Source organism: Biomphalaria glabrata, chromosome 14, assembly GCF_947242115.1.
Source record: "Biomphalaria glabrata chromosome 14, xgBioGlab47.1, whole genome shotgun sequence".
Taxonomy (NCBI): Eukaryota; Metazoa; Mollusca; class Gastropoda; family Planorbidae; genus Biomphalaria; species Biomphalaria glabrata.
In genome coordinates, this window is record NC_074724.1 from 23890739 (window position 1) to 23914199 (window position 23461).

At 35.6% G+C, this 23461-nt stretch overlaps 1 protein-coding gene across 1 annotated transcript; it reads right to left on the reverse strand.

Moving 5' to 3' along the window:
- Positions 1-488: 488 nt before the first annotated feature.
- LOC129922667 (uncharacterized) lies at positions 489-23461 on the reverse strand. Its single transcript, XM_056009378.1, has 16 exons — positions 23364-23461; positions 22822-22925; positions 22290-22392; positions 20279-20515; positions 18959-19050; positions 18184-18274; positions 15035-15241; positions 13165-13389; positions 11991-12164; positions 11201-11321; positions 9250-9379; positions 8842-8997; positions 6067-6202; positions 2886-3068; positions 1995-2170; positions 489-1264 (listed from the first exon to the last, which is right to left on the reverse strand). Exons 1-16 carry the CDS (start codon positions 23410-23412, stop codon positions 686-688), a joined length of 2763 nt encoding a protein of 920 aa, XP_055865353.1. The 5' UTR covers positions 23413-23461; the 3' UTR covers positions 489-685.

A 23461-nucleotide genomic window follows, 5' to 3' on the forward strand; every position in this document is an offset into this window, starting at 1 on the left:
TTTATAAATAAAATTATTATTAGTGTGCACGCACGTTTTTGAACAAGCTAAAAAGAGAAATAGTAAAAAAAGTTTATTAAATATTAAATAGAATACAAAACTGTGAAGTCCAGGAGTTGGACTGGTTGTCAGAGGCTATTTGAGACGCGTGCCATTGGAAATATTTTATAGGTAATGATGGGCTTAAAACTATTACCACTTCCGGCGTTAACAACCTTGCGGTGTATGTGGACGGGTCTGTCTCACCTAAATAGGGCTCCACAGTCACATGAAAACGTGTTCGAGATGAACCATAGTCATTCACGACTGAATAAGGCCTGTAGTATACGAAATGTATAATTTGCCAATGTTTTCATATTTTCTTCTTTGCCTCTATTTTATCAATATCTCCATAGAAAAAGGGTTTTAAATATTTGTCATTATACCTAAGTTCTAGCCTTAAGAAAAAGCTATACATATTAACACATTAAACCAGCATGAGTCAAAGAAACATTTTAATGTATAAATATAATTTTAATAATAGAAAAACAAACATGCTCGCATCACTTATTGAAATGGCTAGTTCTATGATAAAACAATTTTTCTTAAAGATCTATACATAACCATAATGTTTACATTAGTTACAAGGTGAAAGTTGATTTGCTTTAGATAATTCTTCTCTACCAAACATAATTTAATCCCAGATTTATTTTAAGCCTGATTTAGTCTTACATAAAGTCTTGAAGTACCGACCAATTTTGACCAAGTCTTTGTAGGACAGCATGGCCACAGTAGTTAGTACAAGAAACATGCCAATACCAGCAAAAACTTTGGGAGATATTCTTGTATCGGAAACAGAGATTAAAGTTCTCTTATAAGACGACAGCTTATGATAGTCCAGTTTTAAATAAGAGACCAAGGCGTCTATCCGTTGCCTGATGCTCTGAGTCGTCTTAGGTGATGTCTTTCTAGTGGTGACTTTTGGACTTGTTTTTGTGGTGGATGTTGACGTTGTTGACTTAAACTGTATCGTTTCTAGGTCGCTACTGGTAGAGACTATGGAATCCTCTGCAGTGGTGGCAACTGCTACAGCTACTGAAGGAGTCGCTACTAGTGCAGCGTCTGTAGGGGTAACCTCTGATGTAGTTTCCAAAGGGATAACACTTGAGGTGGTATAGTTGATGAGGTCGCTGGATGTAGAGATGCTATATGTGGTGGTTATGACATTACTGCATATCGATTGGTCTCTGTCTTGAAGAGACTGTAAGTAGCTGTCGTGTTGAAACTGAAAAAAAATTTTTTTTTTCGTCAAATATTTTCTTTATTTCAAAAAAGTTCTAAGGCGCCAATAAAACATGATTGTGTTGTGATGTTATACTTACGAACAAGTTTACATTTCCTAACGCGATTTTTTGAGTAGGGTATATACATCAATGCTGAGAGCAAAATATCCCCAGTTGCAATGTGGACAAAAAAGGTAAACCTACATAGCTCTTAGTCTGTTCTTCTGTCTGTATGTCAGTTTGTCTCTATCTATCTATCTATCTATCTATCTATCTATCTATCTATCTATCTATCTATCTATCTATCTATCTATCTATCTATCTATCTATCTATCTATCTATCTATCTATCTATCTATCTATCTATCTATCTATCTATCTATCTATCTATCTATCTATCTATCTATCTATCCCCACCTCTCTTTCTATCTCTCTGTGTATAAATCTGAGGAGATGTAGCCCTGTGCTGTTATATATGTCTCCTAATCAAAACATAGTATGTAGATATACATTCTGCACTCATCCTTAATCTTCTCTATCAAAGACACAACAGTTTAGAAATAAATACGGTTCAATACATTAACTTAATGTATATTATGCATATCTTTATAGTTTGACGTATAGACCAAAATTAATATACAATGTTGGTTATCATTATGTTACTCAATGCAAAGAAAGTATTATAACATGCAGAGGATTGCCTAAGTCAGAAACAAAACTGTAAGTATTTTACTGGTTCGAGGTTCAAGGATTGTGCCACGTCAGCTATACCCATTGGATGACAGAATGATGAGGTCGGGCCATATCCTAGCACGTCAGCTCCAAAAGGTCTTTGTCTATTGGCTAGTTCAATATGTAAGTAGGTCACACTGCTTGACAAAACCGTAGTGCATCCCATATAACGGGTACCTATGAAATATAGTATCCATAATAAGAGTATATACTATGTTAAACATAGAAATGTTAAACGAACACAAAATGTAGTACTAAAAATAAAATGAATTTATTTTTTTTATCAGAGTATATACATTACTAATGATAGGCTTATGAATCTAGACCAGCCACATGCGGCTCTTTCGATGATGATGAGTAGTATCATAAGTTCTTATTGTGCCCTTTTTAGTACGAGATACCAAGTGTTTTTTTGTACAGGCGAAATGAAGCAATGACTTTATTATAGGTATTTGGAGTTAGGTAATACATTCGTTTAGCTATTTGTTTTATATTCTTGAGTGCCTCTATTTATTCTATTACTATGTTTTGTTTCAGGACAAGAGGGATGCAGGGCAAAGAATGCCATGAGTCGGGTTCCAATGATGCTCTCTCCGCCTGTAGCATCATACTTCCTTTAACGTATTTTGTAAGTCTACTGTTTCTCCTATTGTTCTCCACAAGGGTTTAAATGTTACCTAATTTCGCTGAGCCTTTTTTTTAGCCATTTTATAATATTTGTGTATAGTCTAAAAGATGGTGACGTCATTCGATTTACCATCCCACTGTAGATAATTTTCAGTGTAGCTCACTTGTGACTGTTATACTCGACTATATTACTATTGTATAAGTTCTTGAGATAATAATACACATTTTTTAATGACCAGAGTATTTACTTTAATACATTTTATACCTGGTACAAAACGGCATGTCCATCGCACTGACTCGTCACTGGTCACTATGTCTGAAGATACATTCATCTCAGCAAAAATATAAATATAGACTGTATGGTTTGCAGAGACTCTAACAAAGTCATACTCATATCTCCAAACATTGGATGACAGCAGTGATGTTACACACATATCTTGTCTGGTGCCTTAAAACAAGAAAACTTATATCTCATTGGATCGATTATAAATATTTTTATTTGCTCATATGCCTACATACATTAATAAATATATACTATAAAGTAGAAAGTAAGGCGTATGTATGTATGTATGTATGTATGTATGTATGTATGTATGTATGCATACGTATGTATGTATGTATGTATGTATGTATGTATGTTTGTATGTATACATACGTTTGTATGTATGTATGTATGTATGTATGTATGTATGTATGTATGTATGTATGTATGTATGTATGTATGTATAAATATGTATGTATGTATGTATACATACGTATGTATGTATGTATGTATGTATGTATGTATGTATGTATGTATGTATGTATGTATTTATGTATGTATGTATGTATATATGTATGTATGTATGTATGTATGTATGTATACGTATGTATGTATGTATGTATGTATGTATGTATGTATGTATGTATGTTCCGCATAGAAATCAAAACCGTTTCACCAATCTTGATAAAACTTGGCAGAAATGTACCTTGGGTACTATCTGGAACCGTGACGTATGCATAGTAACCCTAAAACAAACTAAAAAAAAAAGTCGCCCAACTATATGAAAGTATTACTATTTCATGGATCTAGGCCACGTTTACCATGTTTAGATTGAAAGGATCTAGATCTAGATCTAATTTTTTAAACTACACTTTGCACAGATAGTTTTTTACTTTGACACGTGAATATATAGAATAAAGTCTATTAATTTCATTGTTTAATAAAATTAACCTTGGAATTTGTGTTTCAAAAACATTTTTACATAAATTCATTCCATATATCTGTGACTTCAGAACGTCCTGATGTACTTTATAGTACATTCGTTTAACAAATCGGGTAAACCCATTTTAATTGTACTTTATATCTTACGCTCCTTTCATTTTTAATAGATATGGAATATGAATGTATCGGCTTCGGGTAAAACCATTTTCGCTAAACTACTTTTATTTTCGTAGCGAAAGAGAAAAAACTTGAAAGTATCATTAGCTAAGTTTAACATACATCTAAATCCAATCCACTAGGTTAGTAAACACAAACTAAGGCCCGCAGGCCGCGGGTAATGTCAGGCTAGTATTTATCTATATATATATATACGAATATGAATTCATCTAAATCATACCAATGTAGAAAAATAAAGCCTAGAAGATAGATCTTGTATAAAAGCGGCAAAAAATAATCAGCGCAATTGTTATTACTACTTACAAAGCCACACACCAAAGGCGTGGAGAATATGCAAGTTCATGTTAACCAGTGGCGGATCCAGAACTTTGGAGTGGGGGGGGGGGGCAATTGTTTTCAAAACCCTAACCCTAACGCCCAGTAAACCCTAACCCTATGCATAAACGTGCGTACAGCATATATATATATATATATATATATATATATATATATATATATATATATATATATACGATATATGAGAATAAAATAAGACTGTTTCTCAATCTTCGGCGAAAAAAAACCAGTCATGTAGAGGCCTTTCTCTTGCAAGCTTGGGGGTCTGGGAAAGCGCTATAAGCTTCCTCAGCGGGGTTCGGGGCGAAGCCCCGACTCCAAAAGCGTTGTCCTGCACTTTTCACGGCTGAAACGCATTCTCCTGACATCAACAGCTCATTACTTATTAGTGGGGTTTGGTCGAAGCCCCGACGCCAAAAGCGTTTTCTTGCATTTTTCACTGCAGAAACGCATTCTCCTGACATCTACAGCTCATTATTCATCAGTGGGGTTCGGGGCGAAGCCTCGACGCTAAAAGCGTTTTCTGGCATTCTTCACTGCAGTAACGCATTCTCCTGACCTACAGCTCATTATACATTCTATTATAAAGGACCTTTTGAATAAAAAAATTCAATTAATAATATTCAATAAAATTCAAGCATAAATTGTTAGTTATAGTCCTAAATTTATTGAACTAGAAAAATATGAGATAGAGTAAAGGTTGGAAAAGTCGACTAGGAAAAAATTGTCTGGCTTTTGAACTTATCTCAAACGTGACTGTTATATTGAAAAATTTCGTTTGAATTATAACGTTTTCAAAGCAAAGTCTTTCTTAAAATAGTTATGATAAGTTCATGTGAAATTACCTAAACTCTCTCTGGAAAGGGGAAGGGCTGTAAAATGAAAATGATTAATCCTCGCTCCTTTTTATAATTTCTGCTAATGATTGCATTTTGCATTAAAGAATAGGGGTTGGGCGACTCGATATAAGAATTTACTTTATAGCATATATAAATTATATTAGTGACAGATTTTTTAAATTTTGTAATTTCTTACAATAATACAAAAAGAAAAAGTATTGGTTTGTCCGATGTGGGGAAGGTGATTGCATGTATCGCACTTCCACCTGTTTATATTATATAAATATTCGACTAATTTTGTTCACATACTATGATTTCTCCATAAAAGTAGGACCGCTCCCCCCACACACAAAGGGTTTAGATGGGAAGGGCAGTAGAGGTATTCGCTCCTCCCCTTCCAATTGGTTAACAGGTGAACGACATAATATAAAGACCGGTTAAAATACCAATAACAAGTTTTAATCATATAGATATTTAATTGATTCTGTTAGTAAGCTGTGATTTCTAAAAATAAATAGGACCGCCCCCCCCCATTCGAAAATTTATGGTGGGGGGTGGCGGATTGATGCCATCGCCTCCCCCCGACCCTACTAAATCGGCCAAAATACTAGAAATAATCTAAAAATAGGTTGAAATATAAATAATTAGTATATATTATTATCATAAGTAATAAATTCGTATACAAATTGTGTGAATTCTATACTAAAATTCGTCCGGCCCCCCCCCCTGTTGGCCGAGGGGGGGGGGCGATCGCCACTACCGCCCCCCCCCCCCTGGATCCGCCAGTGATTTTAACTCTAATGATTCAACTAATTTAAGTTCAGGTTTGTATGAAAATAGAACACAAGTAAATACACAAATAAGCAAAATGAACACAAATCTAATTGTACCTGTTTTACGTGAGTTTATTTGATAGGCATAAAAGTGTTTGTTTCCGTTTAGAGAGTAGGCTGTGTCTTTATTTATTAACAATTCGTAGGTATCACCAATAGATGACAGAACTACAGAACTATTGCTGCTGGATATCTGAAATATTTTTAAAATTTCAAATTTATTTCTTAAAATGTAGAAAGAGATAAATACACATAAATAATACTCGGTGTTGAGAAGAAATAAATGTATCTTGATTGTCATGAAATAAAGCGTGTCAGGGTGTTTACTTTCCTTTTTTACAAAGCTTATATCAAACTCTGTCTGTCTTAGCATTGAAGGAAGAAGAATTACTAACTTGCGCTTCGCAGATGACATTGACGGCCTAGCAGGGACAGAAGAAGAACTAGCTGACCTGTTGATGCGCATTGACAAGACTTCCGCAGCATATGGCATGCAAATAAATGCCGAAAAAACTCAAATTATGACCAATAGCCATCAGGGCTTTAAAAGAGGCATCAGTATTGGAGGTGAAAAGCTAACTAGAGTTAACAGCTTCAAATACCTCGGAGCTATTGTCTCAGATGAGGGAAAAAAAAACGAACTATTGGCCCGAATAGCACAGTCCACAGCAGCCCTTTCAAAACTTAAAATAGTATGGAAAGATAAGGGCTTATCCCTCGGCATCAAAATCAGACTGATGCGCTCTCTGGTCATGGCCACATTTTTATATGCTTGCGAGTCGTGGACGTTGAATGCAGAGCTTGAGAGGAGGATCCTAGCAATGGAATTGAGATGCTACAGAAGGATCCTAGGCATCACATTCAAAGACCGCATCACAAACCAAGAAATCAGATACAGGGTTACTGTAGCGATCGGAGCCCATGACGACCTGCTAACTATTGTGAAAAGACGAAAGCTTAAAACCTTTGGCCACATTACAAGATCTACGGGGCTCGCAAAGACCTTCCTTCAGGGAACAGTGCCAGGGGAAGAAGAAAAGGCAGACAGAAAAAGCGATGGGAGGACAACATTAAAGAATGGACAGGCCTGCCATTGAGAGAGGTTCTAAACAAGGCAAAAAAATAAAGGAATGGAGAAAGACGGTCGACAAATCTTGCTTGGTGCTCCAACGGTCCAACAGACTAAGGGATAGGTAAAAGTAAGGTCTGTCTTATACAAAATTTGAACACGTTAGTTCCCACACACACATTCTCAGATCAAGTAGGAACATTGCACAATTATTCAATGGCGTAGACAATTCATTAATTTATTTTAAAAAATACAAACAAGAGAAATTAATCTTTCCGTACACAAAGATATGGCTAAATATGTGGGATTTAGCCCCTTAAATAATTGTACACGTTATTTCTCCCATACCCATTCTCGGATGAAGTTGAAGCTTTAAACAAATATTTATTGCACCTAACAAAATTTGATCATTAACAAAAAATTAGCCGATTATTGAAAATTATTGAAAAATAAAGCTGCAACTGTGGAGTTATTCCCCTAAGATAAGCTTTCTTTTTATTTTTAAGTTTTATATTTCCTTGCTCAATCTACAGCTGAAAAAGCCCAAGGGAAATAAAATTAATTTTAAGCCTTGCAGTTACAGTTATAAAGTAAAATATCAAAAAGGACTATAATTAGAGAGTATATATAAAGGGGAGTTTGAAATTTCGGATAAAGTTACTGTTCTTCATGCCAACTTCATATCTGAGATCTTGCTATTTGTACTCAATGTATGTTGTGTATGCATTCTTGTCGCGTCATGTATTATTATTAATGTTGTGATCTCAATTAGCGAACTTTAATATGTAATGTCACAAAAAGGTTGGTTCATGACCATTTCAAGTATCCCGAGTGACCTTGCTTTTTTGGTATCATTGATCTCTACGGTTATAGATACATCCATTTGTCTTAACCACGCAACACAAAGACATAGGCAGTACGGTTGAATACTAAAGACAAAAAGTATTTAGAAATTCAGTGGGAGGGACCAATGATGTATGTGTGCAGGGGGGGGGGGTTGATCCTTTTAATTTTTTAAAACAAATTGTAATATGCCTTTGTACGTGTTATCAGATGTGACAGGTCTCTTTTTCTTTCAAGATCCCATAAGCCCTATTGCTCTATGGAAAGGGGTTACAAACACTTTAGTATGCAGATCACTTTTCACCTTTAGATATCCTTTAGTCTGTTGGACCGTTGGTACAACACGCACGATTTGACGACCGTCTTTCTCCATTCCTCTCTTTTTCCTTTGATAGAACCTCTTTTAATGGCAGTCCCGCCATTTCTTCTGCGTTGTCTTCCCATCGCTTTCTCTGTCTGCCTTTTCTTCTTTTTCCTGGTACTGTTCACTGAGTGAACGTCTTTGCGAGCCCCGAAGACCTTGTAATATGGCCATAGAGTTTTACTTTGAGTTTTTTTTTACACTAGTTAGCAGGTCATAGTGGGGTCCCATTATTTAGTAACCCTGTCGCTAATCTCTTCGTTTGGGATGCGGTCTTTAAATTTGATACCTAGGATCTTTCTGAAGCGTCTAAATTTCATTGCTAGTATGCAGACATTGTTAACAAATTTCCTTACATACTAAACTGGCAGCATTCTTTTTTTGTGACAGCGCTTAATTTTAAAGTGATGTTAGAAGCCACTTAATTTATATCTAGAGACACGAATAATTATTACGAATATTTTTTTTTAAATTTTTTAAATATAATAATCGTTTTGTTTTTAAACGTAAATTATAAGATGAAAAACAAAATGTATTCTTTTCAACGAAACAATCTTACAATATTTATAAGTGTCCAGTTATAGACTGCCTGCAGTTTTATCTTCGTCTGTGTACCAGGGAGTAATGCAGACATGCCAACATAAGACGTGCCTATATAACTTATTGGAAGCATTTCTTCTAAAGTGCTGTCGTAAGTTATCAGATTGGAAATAAGCTGAAATAATAAAAATAAACATTGGCAATCAATATAATAATAATCTTATAATATAATCTTAGTATTGGGTAAAATCAGAAATAAATGTATAAACTAAATATCGCTATGGACCCTATATTGAAAGGTGACTACTGTCAATACTTGATTTAAAAAAAACATTCTGCAACAAAGGAAAGAGCAAACAAATTCGATGTTTGTTGGTCTCTTCTGAATGTGCGGCATTATAACTTAGGTGTTTATGGGCTCACTTACCCCAATGGTTCCTAGTGAGACTTTGACGGGTTGTGTTGAATAGAGATAGGTTCTGTCCAGGTTTGTGTGCAGGTTTAGGTTTAATGTTTGATAGAGAGTCAACTGGTTTACTGTGATGTTTTCAACATTGCTGTTAGATAGATACAATATAAGCAGGAACTAATTGAACTAGATCACTAGTAAATGTACACAGCGGCTTCGACTCTTGATTTACTCCCAGGTGTTACATCGAGACCAATCATCATAAAAGGCCTGAGCACTGACCTGCAACGTCACAACCTGTGGGCGGTTTAGACCAATAGTGTGTTGCCAAGTCAGAGGCGTGGCAATGAGCCATTGGTCTCTACAGCCCACAGGTCAGTTGTGAAGCCTTCTAAAACGTTTTGTCTCGTGCCCTTCGTAGTGTGAATGTGGAATGGCGCCAATGTGGATTGGTGCCAATGTGAAGTGGTGCAAATGTGGAGTGGTGCCAATGTGGAATGGTGCCAATGTGGAAAGGGGCCAATGAGGAATGGTGCCAATGTGGAATTTATTTTAATTAATTTATTTTATTTTCGTGGCAAAGTAAAAAAAATGTGAAGGGAACATTCTTCAAGTTTTACCACATCTAAATTCAATCCAGTAGATCAGTGGTGCCCAAACTAAGACCCGCAGGGCGCGGGTCATATCCGAATAGTTACTAAATAAAGTTAAACGCTCCTCCATTCGTACATTTGGCCAGCTAATTCTTGTATATATTCTGCAGTACGCTTATTCGAGCATCACTTCACATCCCTACCATCCCAACACCCTCCCTCACACAATCTCCTCCGTAACAAATCGGGACTAGACTTTTTTTTAATACCATATGACTGTTCTTCTGCTTTTTAGTTCTTATTCGAAATAGCTCAAGGGCTCAATGATAGTCTCTGGCTTGGGCCCTTATTCTTATTACATCCTCCAGATACTTACATAATAATTTAAAGGCAAAGATCAGGTATAAAAATTAAAATAAAAAATTCAAAGACGATTTTTCTTTTGCAACCTCTTGAAAGGACTACAACAGCACGTGATGTAGGTCTGCAAGAGAACTTTAGTTCATTTTTGGAAAGCTAGAAAATCTCTTTAAGAAATAGTCTGCTAGGATGGTGGTCCAAGTGTGCTACTATATTGGTCTTGATTTCAACGCTTAGTACAGAAAATGTTTTTATAAGTCATTGGAACTCACTGTATGATTAATCGAAAAATATTCGCAGGAAAACACTATCACAAGATTTTACAACAAGAAATGAAAAACGTCACTGCATGGATCAAATGCAACATGGCTTGATTTGCCTTTAATAAAAATACGATCCTTGCAAACTTCAAATTGGCAAACAAAAATGACGAAAATAATATTCCCATGTTACCAATCTTATTTTCTTTATAAGAAAAATGACAATGCCCCTGACCATCGGATGTAATGACAATGTCAGAGAAAGAGAATTTGCCATGCAAGTGGACGAAATTTTATCCTACTTTCCAAATCTACCCGACATACAGTTTGCACTTGCCAGAAGTCGATCCAGAGTTAAAGATAGTCAGGAGACATTGAACTCATTAATAGCAATGTTAGTTACACTCATCTGAATCAATTATACGCAATCATATCGCCATGTGCCTGTGTTGCGCCTTTTTCTTACATTTACATTAATATATTTTTGCAGCATATTGGGGAATTGTAAAAAGGGCCGCCAAACTAAAAAGGTTGAGAACCGCTGAACTCGATCTAAATTTAGATTAGATATAGAGGTGTTTTTTTTCTCGTGATTACTGTGTCAGTGAATGGTGCTAGCAAATATATAGTAGATTGTTGTTGGTTTATTCACTTTTGTTTTCAAGAGTTCCAATCAAACTTCTACATAAAAATTATTACATCTCCCCTTTTTTTAAATCAAAGTTATCTGGAGAAACAGAAGAGACAAAGACTTACTTAAGATTGACTGACATAGTTCCGACCATCACCCATGTTGGTGTACACCAGTTATTTAAAATCAAAGTTATGTTGTTGAGGAACAAACTCTCCGATGATACTGTCAATGACATGTCATCAGCTGTGACAGAGGCACCAAACATTTTGAATTAATGTCATCTTGAATTAGCACGACACATGAGTTAATATGACACAGACACGAAACAGTATAAAATAAAAGATAAAAACAGTGACTGTGTCAACAAATGCAAAACTAGATGGTCAAACAATGAATGACACATATATACATGTCACATTTAACATGGCAGCACTAAGTACAACCATATAGCGAAATAATTGACAGTCCTGACCAGGACACGAACCGTCAAGCAGCAATACTCTTTCCTTTGTCCGTCTGTCTGGTACAATATCTGTGCACGTTATTTCTCAAACACCTATTCTCGTATGAAGTTGAAATTTTACACAGTTTGTTTGTTGTATTTAAAACATTAATTGATTAAAAATTATTAATTCAAAAGTTAATTAATTATTTTGTTTGATGTCGAAAAAGAAAAATGAATAATACTTAGTGTATTTCCCGTATCAAGTTGAAATTTTGCATAATTATTCATACTTAAACACCATATATTTGGTGGTAAATAATTAAATTTATTTTCTATAGAAAAAAAGGAAGCTTATCCCTGCAGTATTAAGATATATGACAGTGATTTTTGCGATTCCTCTCCTTAGATAGGCTTTGTTTGTTTCTAAATAAATTATTTTTTAAACAATGGCATATTTTCATAGTTACCTGTCAGTTGACTTAAAGCTGATAATGGTAGATAAGACGTGGGTTTAAACAGATTTGAAAAATAAATCTGTTCAGGATAAACCAAAGTGGTGCTGGTTCTGGTCTGGTCCATTATATACAAGACTACGGTGACTGGCTGAGTAGAGTTTACTCTAACATAGCGATAATAGACATCTGTATTTTTTTTTTGAGAAACAAACAAATAAATAAATTGATAAAATTATATTAGTATAATTGTTATTGATAGATTGAAATAAATAATACATGTATACCTGTTGTCTGCAATAAGTATCTTACTGTTACATCTGTTGATTAAGTATTTCATAGTTAAGAGCAGCTCTTTTGCAGACTGTGCCAAGGAAAAATAGTGTGCTGTTTTCTTCAGTTGTTCAGCACTGCCGTACAGGGTGTTGGTTATGTTGGGCTGGAGTGGTAGTAGGGTCTACCTAAGGTGGATTAGGAAGGGGCATTCAAAGAGGATATGGTTTACGGTTCCGTAACGGTGGGTGCAGTGTCTAGAAAGGGGTAGTTGTATGAGATTTATTTTATTGAGATGGTAATTTAACAGAGGTATCTGTCCTGTCCTTAGTAGGAAGATTGTAAGTTGCTCTTTGCAGGGGAGGAAGTTAATACTGTTCAATTTGTTTGGCATGGTCATTTCTTTGTACATGGCTCTGCCTGTGTTTCCTGATGCCCATTGGTTGAGCCACTCCTCTTTGTGATTGTTGACTAACATTGACCTTAGGGTGAGGTAGTTTACAAGTCTATCTGGTTGTTCTATAGATGATCTTGCCTTCGATAGCTTATCTGCCATTTCGTTTCCCATGACGCCAATGTGTCCAGGGATCCACTGTAATGTGATTTGAAGTTTAAAAAACCCAAATATACAAATGTAAAATCTTTATTTCTCACCGAGATTTGAATACAATACTACCTGATCAAGGAGATCAAGCACTTAAACACTCAACCATAACATCCCTTATGTTGATAAAAAAATATTTTATATTAAAAAGTTGTTTGATAAAGTATTTCCCATTTTATGTTAAAATGAAACTTTATACCTAACTATCTTTTTATTAGGAATTGTTTAAATTAGATATTTGTAAGATAATTTATACTTTAAAGTTTGTTTTAAAGTAAACACAATTTTTCGCTAAGTTTAATTCGCAAATACCTGACGATGTCAGAAAAAGATTTTCATCCACAATAAAACGAACAGATTTGAAAGTTGGGGTCAGAGGTAATATTGTCACGTTCTCTGAGTTGTTGCTGCTTTTAAACCTGACGTAGATCATATCAGAGAAGTTGGTGGTCGCTTGAAGATGTCCCCACTGTGGACTGGTCTTGGAGAGACTTGGAAGTAGAGCCAAATAGATCCGCGTGTTAAGACTGGTTATAGCTGTGGAAAGACGTTATTAAATGTGTAAACATCAAGCCAAAATTTTCTATCGTTTCACTATGCGTTTTAAAATTGTATGTTTTATTTGTTTGAATATCATCTGTTGTCAAAGATTTAATAATACACGTCTTATATTTGTGATACCAGCGTATGCCCATTATGGAGCAAATGCGTCTTTAATCATAGTTTAATGGAAGCGTTTGAAGAGTCTTTGATAAACTTTCTAGAGCCCCCATGTCTCAGAGCTATCAAACAGTCTGATGATAACCATTATTATATAAGCATTCATTTTTTGTTGGTAGATGGAACTAGCTTATATGTCACACACTCGATTGGCGACAGTGAAAAACTTATAGGAAATGCTCTCATGAAGACGTCGCCTTACAAATAACCACATTTTGGTGTGGACAATATAGAGGCACTACTTTCAGTTCAACCAGTGTGTCGGCCCGAGACCAGCCGTTACAACCTGTGGGCAGTTTAGGCCAATAGCTAGTTGCCACATAACAGGTCTTGATAACACGCTATTGGTTTTAATTGCCCACAGGTTGTGACGTCGCATGTCAGTGTTGAGGCCTTCTATAACGAATGGACACCTACGTCACATCAAGGATTGACCGCATTTCAAAGGCAATATTTTTTTGGCGAGCATAAAGAAGGACGGCATTACAGAGGTTCCGCCAACTCAGATTTGCCATCACTGGCATAGCGGAAAGTAAGCGGAAGCAGGCTTGTGAAAGGGACTGCTAAAGTGCCATCATACAAATCGTGGAAGACATTTGAGGCCCAATCAAAAGTACTTGCTGAAGACAGGCACAGAAGACGAAAAAACAATTAAAGTAACCCCCTCCCTCCAAAGACAACGGCTTTGTCTGCATTAAATGTGGCAAAATATTCAGATCACTACTAGGTTTGCTAAGTCATGTGAAACACTGCATTCATCTTTAATCTTCGAAAGTCGAAGACATTGCCATAATTAAAGTATTGGCCTATTACAAAACAAAACTATTGTATTAAATTGTAAACGTTCAAAGACATGTTATCTCTGTGTTAAAACATATGTTGTCTATAAGTACATCATTGGCATTCTAATTGTAAAACATTTGTAATCTTTTTGCACGGTTATCTCTAATGTAATGTGGGAAACGTGGTCGAGAGGCTAAGTACGCTTGAACTTGGCTTGGCTTAGCTACCTATGAATGGGGCTCGAAGTTGGACCCCCTAGTCGAGCAGAGTTGTGTTTACTGTGCGCCTAAAGGCAGCACGGAAAACCTTCTCCCAGATACCCCTCCCCCAACTAGTACACAAATGAGATTGGAAAAAAGCGTAAAGAGCATGCTATACGTATGAAAGTTATGCTATAAAAAGGTATATTTATTTATTTATTTTTACAAAAAATGATCATTTATTTGCTCAAACCAAGGTAATAAATACATTGCTAATAAATATATTGGTAATAAATACATTGGTAATAAAGAGTAGAATATACTTGTATCAACACATTTTGTATTATACAAAGATGAGTAATACTTTGTACAGCCAAAGGTAATCTATTTGTACAGAACAAGAGCCTTCATTTGGACAAAACTTTATTGATGAATATAATTTTTATATTTCTAATATTCCTTTTTCATTTTTTTTTTACCTTTCTCGCAAACAAATGCGTGCGTTTCTAATTCATTTCTGGCCTTCCAAGAAGACGTATTGACAACATTGTTCCATAGTAGACTAGTGTTCAAACAGCTGCCTTTCACAAATGTGGTGAAATTAGTGAAATTACTAGATACTATGCTTTCACTGACAAACCATTTAAAAGTTGAACTACAATCTTTATTTCTGCCACCAATCCATGCTGTTTTTAAGAGAGATACAATTATCGAAAGTTGCAAATGATTTATAAAAAAAATAAAAATAAATTTCATTTTAGAAAATTAGTTTGTACACAAATGTTTCAAGTTGTATTTTTAACCCAAACTTTTACTAATTGAAGTACCCGTGTTAGGCAAAAGTACACAAAACTTTACTAATAAACTATTAATTACAGGATACAGTTTTGATCATAATTTAATTAGATTTAAATAAGAAAATTAACGTTTCGGACGTACCTATATTATACTTTCTTGTTTAACTATAACTATATTGCAACACATGAAGGGGGCACGAAGTTCGACACCCGACTCGAGCAGAGTTGTGTTTACTGTGCGCCTAAAGGCAGCACGGAAAACCTTCTCCCAGATACCTTCCTACCCACTGGCGGATCCAGGGGGGGGGGGGCGGTAGGGGCGATCGCCCCCCCCCTCGGCCGCCCCCCCACCCCCCCCCCTTCGGGGGGGGGGGTCGGACGAATTATAGTATAGAATTCACACAATTGTATGCGAATTTATTACTTATGTTAATAATATATACTAATTATTTAATTTTCAACCTATTTTTAGATTATTTCGCCCCCCCCTTCTAGTATTTTGGCCGATTTGGTAGGGTCGGGAGAGGGCGATGGCTTCAATCCGCCCCCCCCCCCACCATAAACTTTCGAGTGGGGGGGGCGGTCCTATTTATTTGTAGAAATCACAGTTTGCTAACAGAATCAATTAAATATCTATATGATTAAAACTTGTTATTGGTATTTTAACCGTTCACCTGTTGGCCGATTGGAAGGGGAAGAGAAAATACCTCCACCGCCCTTCCGATCTAAACCCTGGAGGGTTTCCTACTGTTATGGAGAAATCATAGTATGTGAACAAAATTAGTCGAATATCTATATAATATAAACAGGTGGAAGTGCGATACATGCAATCCCCTTCCCCCCATCGGACAAATCAATACTTTTTCTTTTTGTATTATAGTAAGAAATTACAAAATTAAAAAAATCTGTCACTAATATAATTTATATATGCTATAAAGTAAATTCTTATATCGAGTCGCCCAACCCCTATTCTTTAATGCAAAATGCAATCAATAGCAGAAATTATAAAAAGGAGCGAGAATTAATAGTTTTCATTTTACCGCCCTTGCCCTTTCCAGACAGAGTTTGTGTAATTTGACATGAATTTATCATAACTATTTTAAGAAAGACTTTGCTTTGGAAAAGTTATAGTTTAAACGAAATTTTTGAATATAACAGTCACGGTTGAGATGAGTTCAAAAGCCAGATAATCTTTCCCTAGACGACTTTTTCCAACCTTTACTCTCATATTTTTCTAGTTAAATAAATTTAGGACTATAACTCACAACGTATACTAGAATTTTATTGAATATTATTAATCGAATATTTTTTTTTCGGCGGCGATCCTCAAAACCTTAATCTAAATATGTGGGGTATCTAATCTTTTCAAAGAACAAATCGGTTTTATTTGCAATGTATTAAGGGACGATAAATTCATATTAGAATATTTTTCTCATTATTCAAAAGGCACTTTATAATAGAATGAATAATGAGCTGTAGGGCACGAGAATGCGTTATTGCAGTGAAGAATGCCAGAAAACGCTTTTAGCGTCGAGGCTTCGCCCCGAACCTCACTGATGAATAATAAGCTGTAGATGTCAGGAGAATGCGTTTCTGAAGTGAGAAATGCAAGAAAACGCTTTTGGCGTCGGGGCTTCGACCAAACCCCACTAATAAGTAATGAGCTGTAGATGTCAGGAGAATGCGTTCTGAAGTGAAAAATGAAAGAGAACGTTTTTGGCGTCGGGGCTTCGCCCCGAACCCCACTGATAGATAATGAGCTGTAGATGTCAGAAGAATGCGTTTCTGCAGTGAAAAATGCAAGAAAACGCTTTTGGCGTCGGGGCTTCGCCCCGAACCCCACTGATAAATATTGAGCTGTAGATGTCAGAAGAATGCGTTTCTGCAGAGAAAAATGCAAGAAAACGCTTTTGGGCGTCGGGGCTTCGCCCCGAACCCCACTGAAGAAGCTTACAGCGCGCTCCCAGACCCCCAAACTTGCAAGAGAAAGACTGGTTTTTTTTCTGTTTTTTTGCCGAAGATTGAGAAACAGTCTTATTTTATTCTCATATATCGAATATATATATATATATATATATATATATATATATATATATATATATATATATATATATATAATATATATATATATCCTGTACGCACGTTTATGCATAGGGTTAGGGTTTACTGGGCGTTAGGGTTAGGGTTTGGAAAAAAATCGCCCCCCCCCACTCCAAAGTTCTGGATCCGCCAGTGTGGACCCTACCCCAACTGGTACACAAATGAGTTTGGACCATAGCGCTCAGAGCATGCTATACGTATGAAAGTAATGCTAGATAAAAGCTATAATTATTAGTACATTTATTATTATTATAAAAATATATTTAAGAATAAGCTTGATCGGAGAATGCGTGTGAGAGAAATAGCATTAATAATTATTTAAGTGGACTAAACCCTACACATTTAGCTATATCTGTGATTACTGAAGGATTAATTTCCCTTGTTGGTATTAAACAAAGTAATTAATTACCTTCTGTAATTTTTGACAATTTTTTTTTACATTTTGTAAATTGATTCATGTCTTGTCTAGGCCAATGAATAATTTTGCAAAGTTTCAAATTGATCCAATAATAGGTGTGGGAGTAATGACGTGTACATACTTTTTACCAGACAGACAGACAAGACAGACAGAGTGAGTTGATTTAAAAAAAAACGAAGTTCAGATTACTCTGATTAAATTAAATATAAAAAAATCCCGTAAGGCAGTGCTTTAGGAATGTCTATTCCCCAGAATTGTTAAAAACGCTAATGAGTCATCTAGATTATTACACAGACTCCCGGTTAATACACACCTGTTCTGTTATACAGATAAGAATTTATTACAACTTGGAGCGTGTCAGTATATGGTTCAGCAAGATGAGAATTCGCATATAGACAATATTGCTGGAAATATAACATTAAAGAAGTCTATTAGGCTGTACGAAAGTTAAGGATAATAGATGTGTTCTTGTTGAATGTGTGGCCAGGAGGCAATATAACAACAGCTACTCCAAGACAAGGAAAAGAAAAACGAATAGTTAAAAAGGGTTATGGAAAGAAGAAATAATTACTGTCATTTATCTCAAGATGGCAGGGTTTAGTTACTTTTTTAAACACAATTAATTAATTACTACTACTTGAAAAAAAACAACAAATATCATTGATTCAGGTGTATTGTCATCGAGTATAAATAATTATGCAATATTTCAACTTGATTCGAGAATTGTGCTTTGGAAAAAATAATGTGACAAAACGTAATAGGGGGAATACATTTATAAATACATCAACACCTCTTATTAGCTACTTATTTCGTTATAAAAAAATGAATTAATTACCAATAATTAATTAACTAATTGTTATTTTTTTAAATTTATACATGTTTTGCCAGGGGCAATGAATACTGTGCAAAGTTTCAACATAATTCGCGGTTTGGAAATGGAAAAAAAAAAAAAGTTTTTTTTTTACCAGACCGGCAGATAGAGAGAGTTAATATAAGCTTTGTAAACGCTTGGTTCCCTATTGAGGGGGCAAACGACATTAAAATAGTACCGTTAAACAAGACAAGATGTAACACATGTATATATTTACCTGAGCTTTCTCCCAGGTTAGATCGTAGTTATAATACTTGTAGCACTTGCTGTCACTGAACAGTGAGCCAGGCAGATACGTGTCACATGGATCTGAGGAGCAGTTTAGATTTAATTGTTAATGTTTATTAACGTTTTATATTTATTTTGAAACATAAATAATAGAATAAGGATTTTAGTCAAATGTTAATATCATTAGCAAGCTCTGGTTCATTCTACACTGGACGCTGTGCCAGAGTCAATTCCTGTAGGCGAGAGCAATCGTTATAAAGGGTCTGCACGATGTGGAAGCCAGCTATTGGTCTTCGCTGCCCTCAGATTGTGACGTCGCAGGTCAGTGTTGAGGTCTTCTATTGCGAATGGTCTCGCTGTAGGCCACAATCAACCCGGGACGCGGTGCTATTCGACAACTTTGAAATTCATGATCACTGTGCATAATGAAGCCGAACAAAAATGTTTTCATTGGACTCGATTAAAAACAACAACAACAGATATATAAATATATTGTTATAAACTTGGTGGTGACATAGATGGGGGGTAGTACTGTATGTTTTTAGACTAGGCAAATCGCCCCAGGCCAGCGCTACATGAGCGCTCAGCATTGACGAGTGACAGTACATGGCAGTTTGGGAAGGACCCGTGTTGTAAATCTTACTCACGGAAGTCAAGGCGAATGTGATCAACCAGAGTGGTCAAGCGACGTTCCATCCGGTTCTAGAAGGCCTGTATAGACCCTATATAATAGCGAATGTGTTGGAGTCAAATGACTTCACGTTATCTCACAATTTGACCAGTACGAGGCAAAGTCAGAACAGCACGGTGTGTGTAGACGGTCTGGGACAGAGGTAAGGTTTTTGTACAGTATTTGTGATGTATTTGAAATTAAACTGTTACTGTTACTTTGAAGCCCTGAGTTGTGAAATTCTTTGAGTTAGTTGTGTCGTGTGCAGTTTGCAGAAAGCCTGGATAGTGTGAAATCATGTGATCATGTGATATTGTCTTGGTGTCTGAAGATCAATATAACGGTTTACGAGACAGACATGACCCAACTGTAACTTGCATATTTTGATACTTCTGACGCTCACAAAATCTTTATCTTCCGAAAGTCTAAGTAAACCTTTTGTGCTGTCTTCAGCAAAGACTTTTTTCAAATGGTCTTTACACATGTGTCTCGCGACCTTTGTAGGAATTCTTCAGCTGGCTTTTTCCTCAACTTTTTGCATCAAGTGTTTTTTTTTCTGTATGCCAGTGAGGGCAAAATGGCAAAAAGATGAACCTCAACTGTTTATTTTAAATACATCTTAAATAAACGAGGCCTTACCTGACTGACAGATGAGAGAGTAATTTAAGGAGCAAGAGGCATCATTCAGACGGGTTGAGTTCTCATTGACAAATAGTGACACACAATTCTCTCTCTCATTGGTATAAGGGTTCAGCCAGTTATCTGGAGTGCTCTTGCCCCACAGGGCTGGGTTCAATGTACTGTTATCTGATGCCCACACGAAATGACCCTCTACTTCTAAATCATTGGCACCTATCCAAGTGATGAAATTTAACGCTGGAAAACAAAAACTAGATTTAAATATTCTTTTTGAGGTTTCAGACATAGTTGATACCATTTCAAAGAAAATTCGTTAACATTTTTGTAATAGGAAGTTATAGCCTTTTTTTTGTTTGTTCAAAGTAGTTCAGATATTTCACATGAACACTTAACACTGTATTGGTCTAGATTTGACCAAAACATATTTTTTCTAAATGTTGTTGGGCTTTCACAGCCATACATCTAGCTACATAGTTACAAACACATTAAAAATATCAGATTGCAGTGTCACTCTAGAATAAACATTGAGTCAAGATAGCAGAATTAAACAAAGTAAGACAAAAGAAAAGATCTTGACCTGTCCATTTGTTAATGTTCGACTGACTACCAAGAATGAATGAATAATTGTGCAAAGTTTTAAATTGAAACCGAGAATTGCAAATGTGAGGAAAAAAAACTAGTTCAAACTTTGTACATGACAGACAGAGAGACAGACAGAGTGAGCTGAGTAAGCTTTGTGAAAACAACTCTCTCTAGAGAACATTCAACCACCACCATCAACACATTGTAGCATCTGAGACTTTGGGGATAGAAGTTTAACATTTAATTAGATGTCCCGACTTGATACTTATTTTACTTATCATTAAACTTTCCAATCAACCATAGAGATATTACAGAAGACAGACTGACACTAGGTTTACATTGTATACAATTAGAAAGAATTAAATTAGAAATAACTTTTTTTTTTGATAAATGACTGAGGTAATGGCTAGAGTATATTTCTATCTCTTGTGCACTATGTCCTGACTGTGTAGATAAAAGAAAAATTTTTTTTTTAATAACAATGTAATGATAAGGACCTCATTGTTCACAATGGCGGCTGTTTTCCTGTCTCTCTCAGTTAAGACTAGGACTAAGACTAGGACTAAGACTGGGACTAGGACTAAGACTAGGACTAAGACTAGGACTAAGACTAGGACTAGGACTAAGATTAAGACTAAGACTAAGACTAAGACTAGGACTAGGACTAAGACTAGGACTAAGACTAAGACTAAGACTAGGACTAGGACTAGGACTAGGACTAGGACTAAGACTAGGACTAAGACTAGGACTAAGACTAGGACTAGGACTAAGACTAGGACTAAGAGTAGGACTAAGACTAAGACTAAGACTAGGACTAAGACTAGGACTAAGACTAGGACTAAGATTAAGGCTACTTTATAGATCTTTATTGCAGACAATTGCAGTACTGGTCAAACAGCTGAACAGCATGTACATCAATACGCCATCGAATACAACATTTGTGAAAGAGTTTTAAAAGAAGATAAGAAAGATTGAATTCGATAACTAGATAAATGGCATAGAAATAAACGACTGAAAGTAGGCCAGTTCACATTTTAGTTCAATATGCAGGACGTGACCTAGTGACACCTTAGAAACACTTTTCATTTTTCTTTTCAAAGTTTAACGTGTTTTCATCTAAAAATTAGTATCGATTTTTTTTCACGTCGGTTTAATATTTAACCAACAGTTAGGTGTTCATGATTTTTTGAAAAGGAACAGTTGTTGACCACATGACACCCTCGTTGACCGTTGGCCACAGAAGCAGATGTCACATCATCTGCTCTATAGACCACAAGGTCTGAAAGGGGAACATTATTTTTACTTAGTGTACAGTTGTTGTACATTTGATTCAGCAATCCTGTTTTGTTGAGAACACCTTACAGCTATGAACTGTTTGATCAACTACTTCTTCAGAAGCTACAAGTTCCTGACAACTGTGAGATCTTACCTCCATTCCTCACCACATCTACCAGTTTATAGATGGCGTTTAATTCATTCTGTGTTATAGGCTCGGCCAATTTTCCGTTGTAAAAATTTTTGATACAGAAACCCTGTAAAACAAATAACTGTATAAAATTAAATTATATTTGTATTTAACAAACCAGAAATAAAACAAAAAAATCTAAATATAGGTATTCCAACTATGTTTGTGGAAATGGTGTACACCTTACAAACATTCATTAGGAATTGAAGATAATTTACTTCCAATCCAAATCTTCGCCAACCTGTATGAACATAACAAGTCCAGCCCTCACCAAGGAAAGAATAAGAAGGGACGACCCAGGAATACATAGCACCGCGATAGTAAAATGTGGTGACAGTTGGAGAAACTCGCCCAAAACCGATATGCCTGGAGCAAGATGGTTGCTGGCCACAAGCAATGATGAGATTATCTGTTAAAGAGCTTCTTTTTCTTATATATTTATTTATTTATCTGTAGATCTATTTTTTAAAGAAAGTAGCGCTACATGAACCCATACCTGTGCGCCATTCCAATTTGTAGTATTTTTAAACACTTTGAAGCATTTCCCATTCACAGATATTTGACTTATATCATTCAGGCACGGGACACTTACACTGTCAGCTAGAAGACAATTGATCAAAAATGGATGTTTTGTTATACTGTTAGACTTACAAATGAAATAGAATTGAGAAGTAACTTGTCTGTTGATGTGTGAATGTAGGCATGTTTTTAAACTTATTTGTGTATACATGTCTATTTTTAAAAGTTAAAATAAAATACAACCGAAAAAAACAACAACAATATAGCAGGCATATCAAAATGTAAATGTATAGACACATTGTTTTACTCGGAACATTTTTATTAACCCAAACTCACAATTTAATGCCAAAGCATTCTAGTAGCTTCTACCAATGTACTGTTTTCATCTACTCAGTATTTCAGCTAAGTAATTTGACTAGTAATTTAGTTTATAAAGTACTACAGAAAAGATCTGGTATCTGTTGTAAACTAACAGCCAGATAGAGCCTGTTTAGAAACTTGGTATGGGTGAAAACTTACCGAATAGTGTAGAAATAAAAATCAAACCAATCACAACTATTTGTTCCATTACGTCCGTCTTGACGTCATAAAACTAAATGTGGCTAGTTTGGTATGTA

Bases quoted from the DNA above. Each gene is read 5' to 3' on its own strand.
- LOC129922667 (XM_056009378.1), bottom strand. From the start codon at position 23,412: ATGGAACAAATAGTTGTGATTGGTTTGATTTTTATTTCTACACTATTC. The intron at 8,998-9,249 runs GTAAGTGAGCCC...TTATTATTTCAG, and splicing joins TCTCACTAGGAACCATTGGG to CTTATTTCCAATCTGATAAC. The intron at 1,265-1,994 runs GTAAAATACTTA...ATTTTTTTTCAG, and splicing joins AATCCTTGAACCTCGAACCA to TTTCAACACGACAGCTACTT.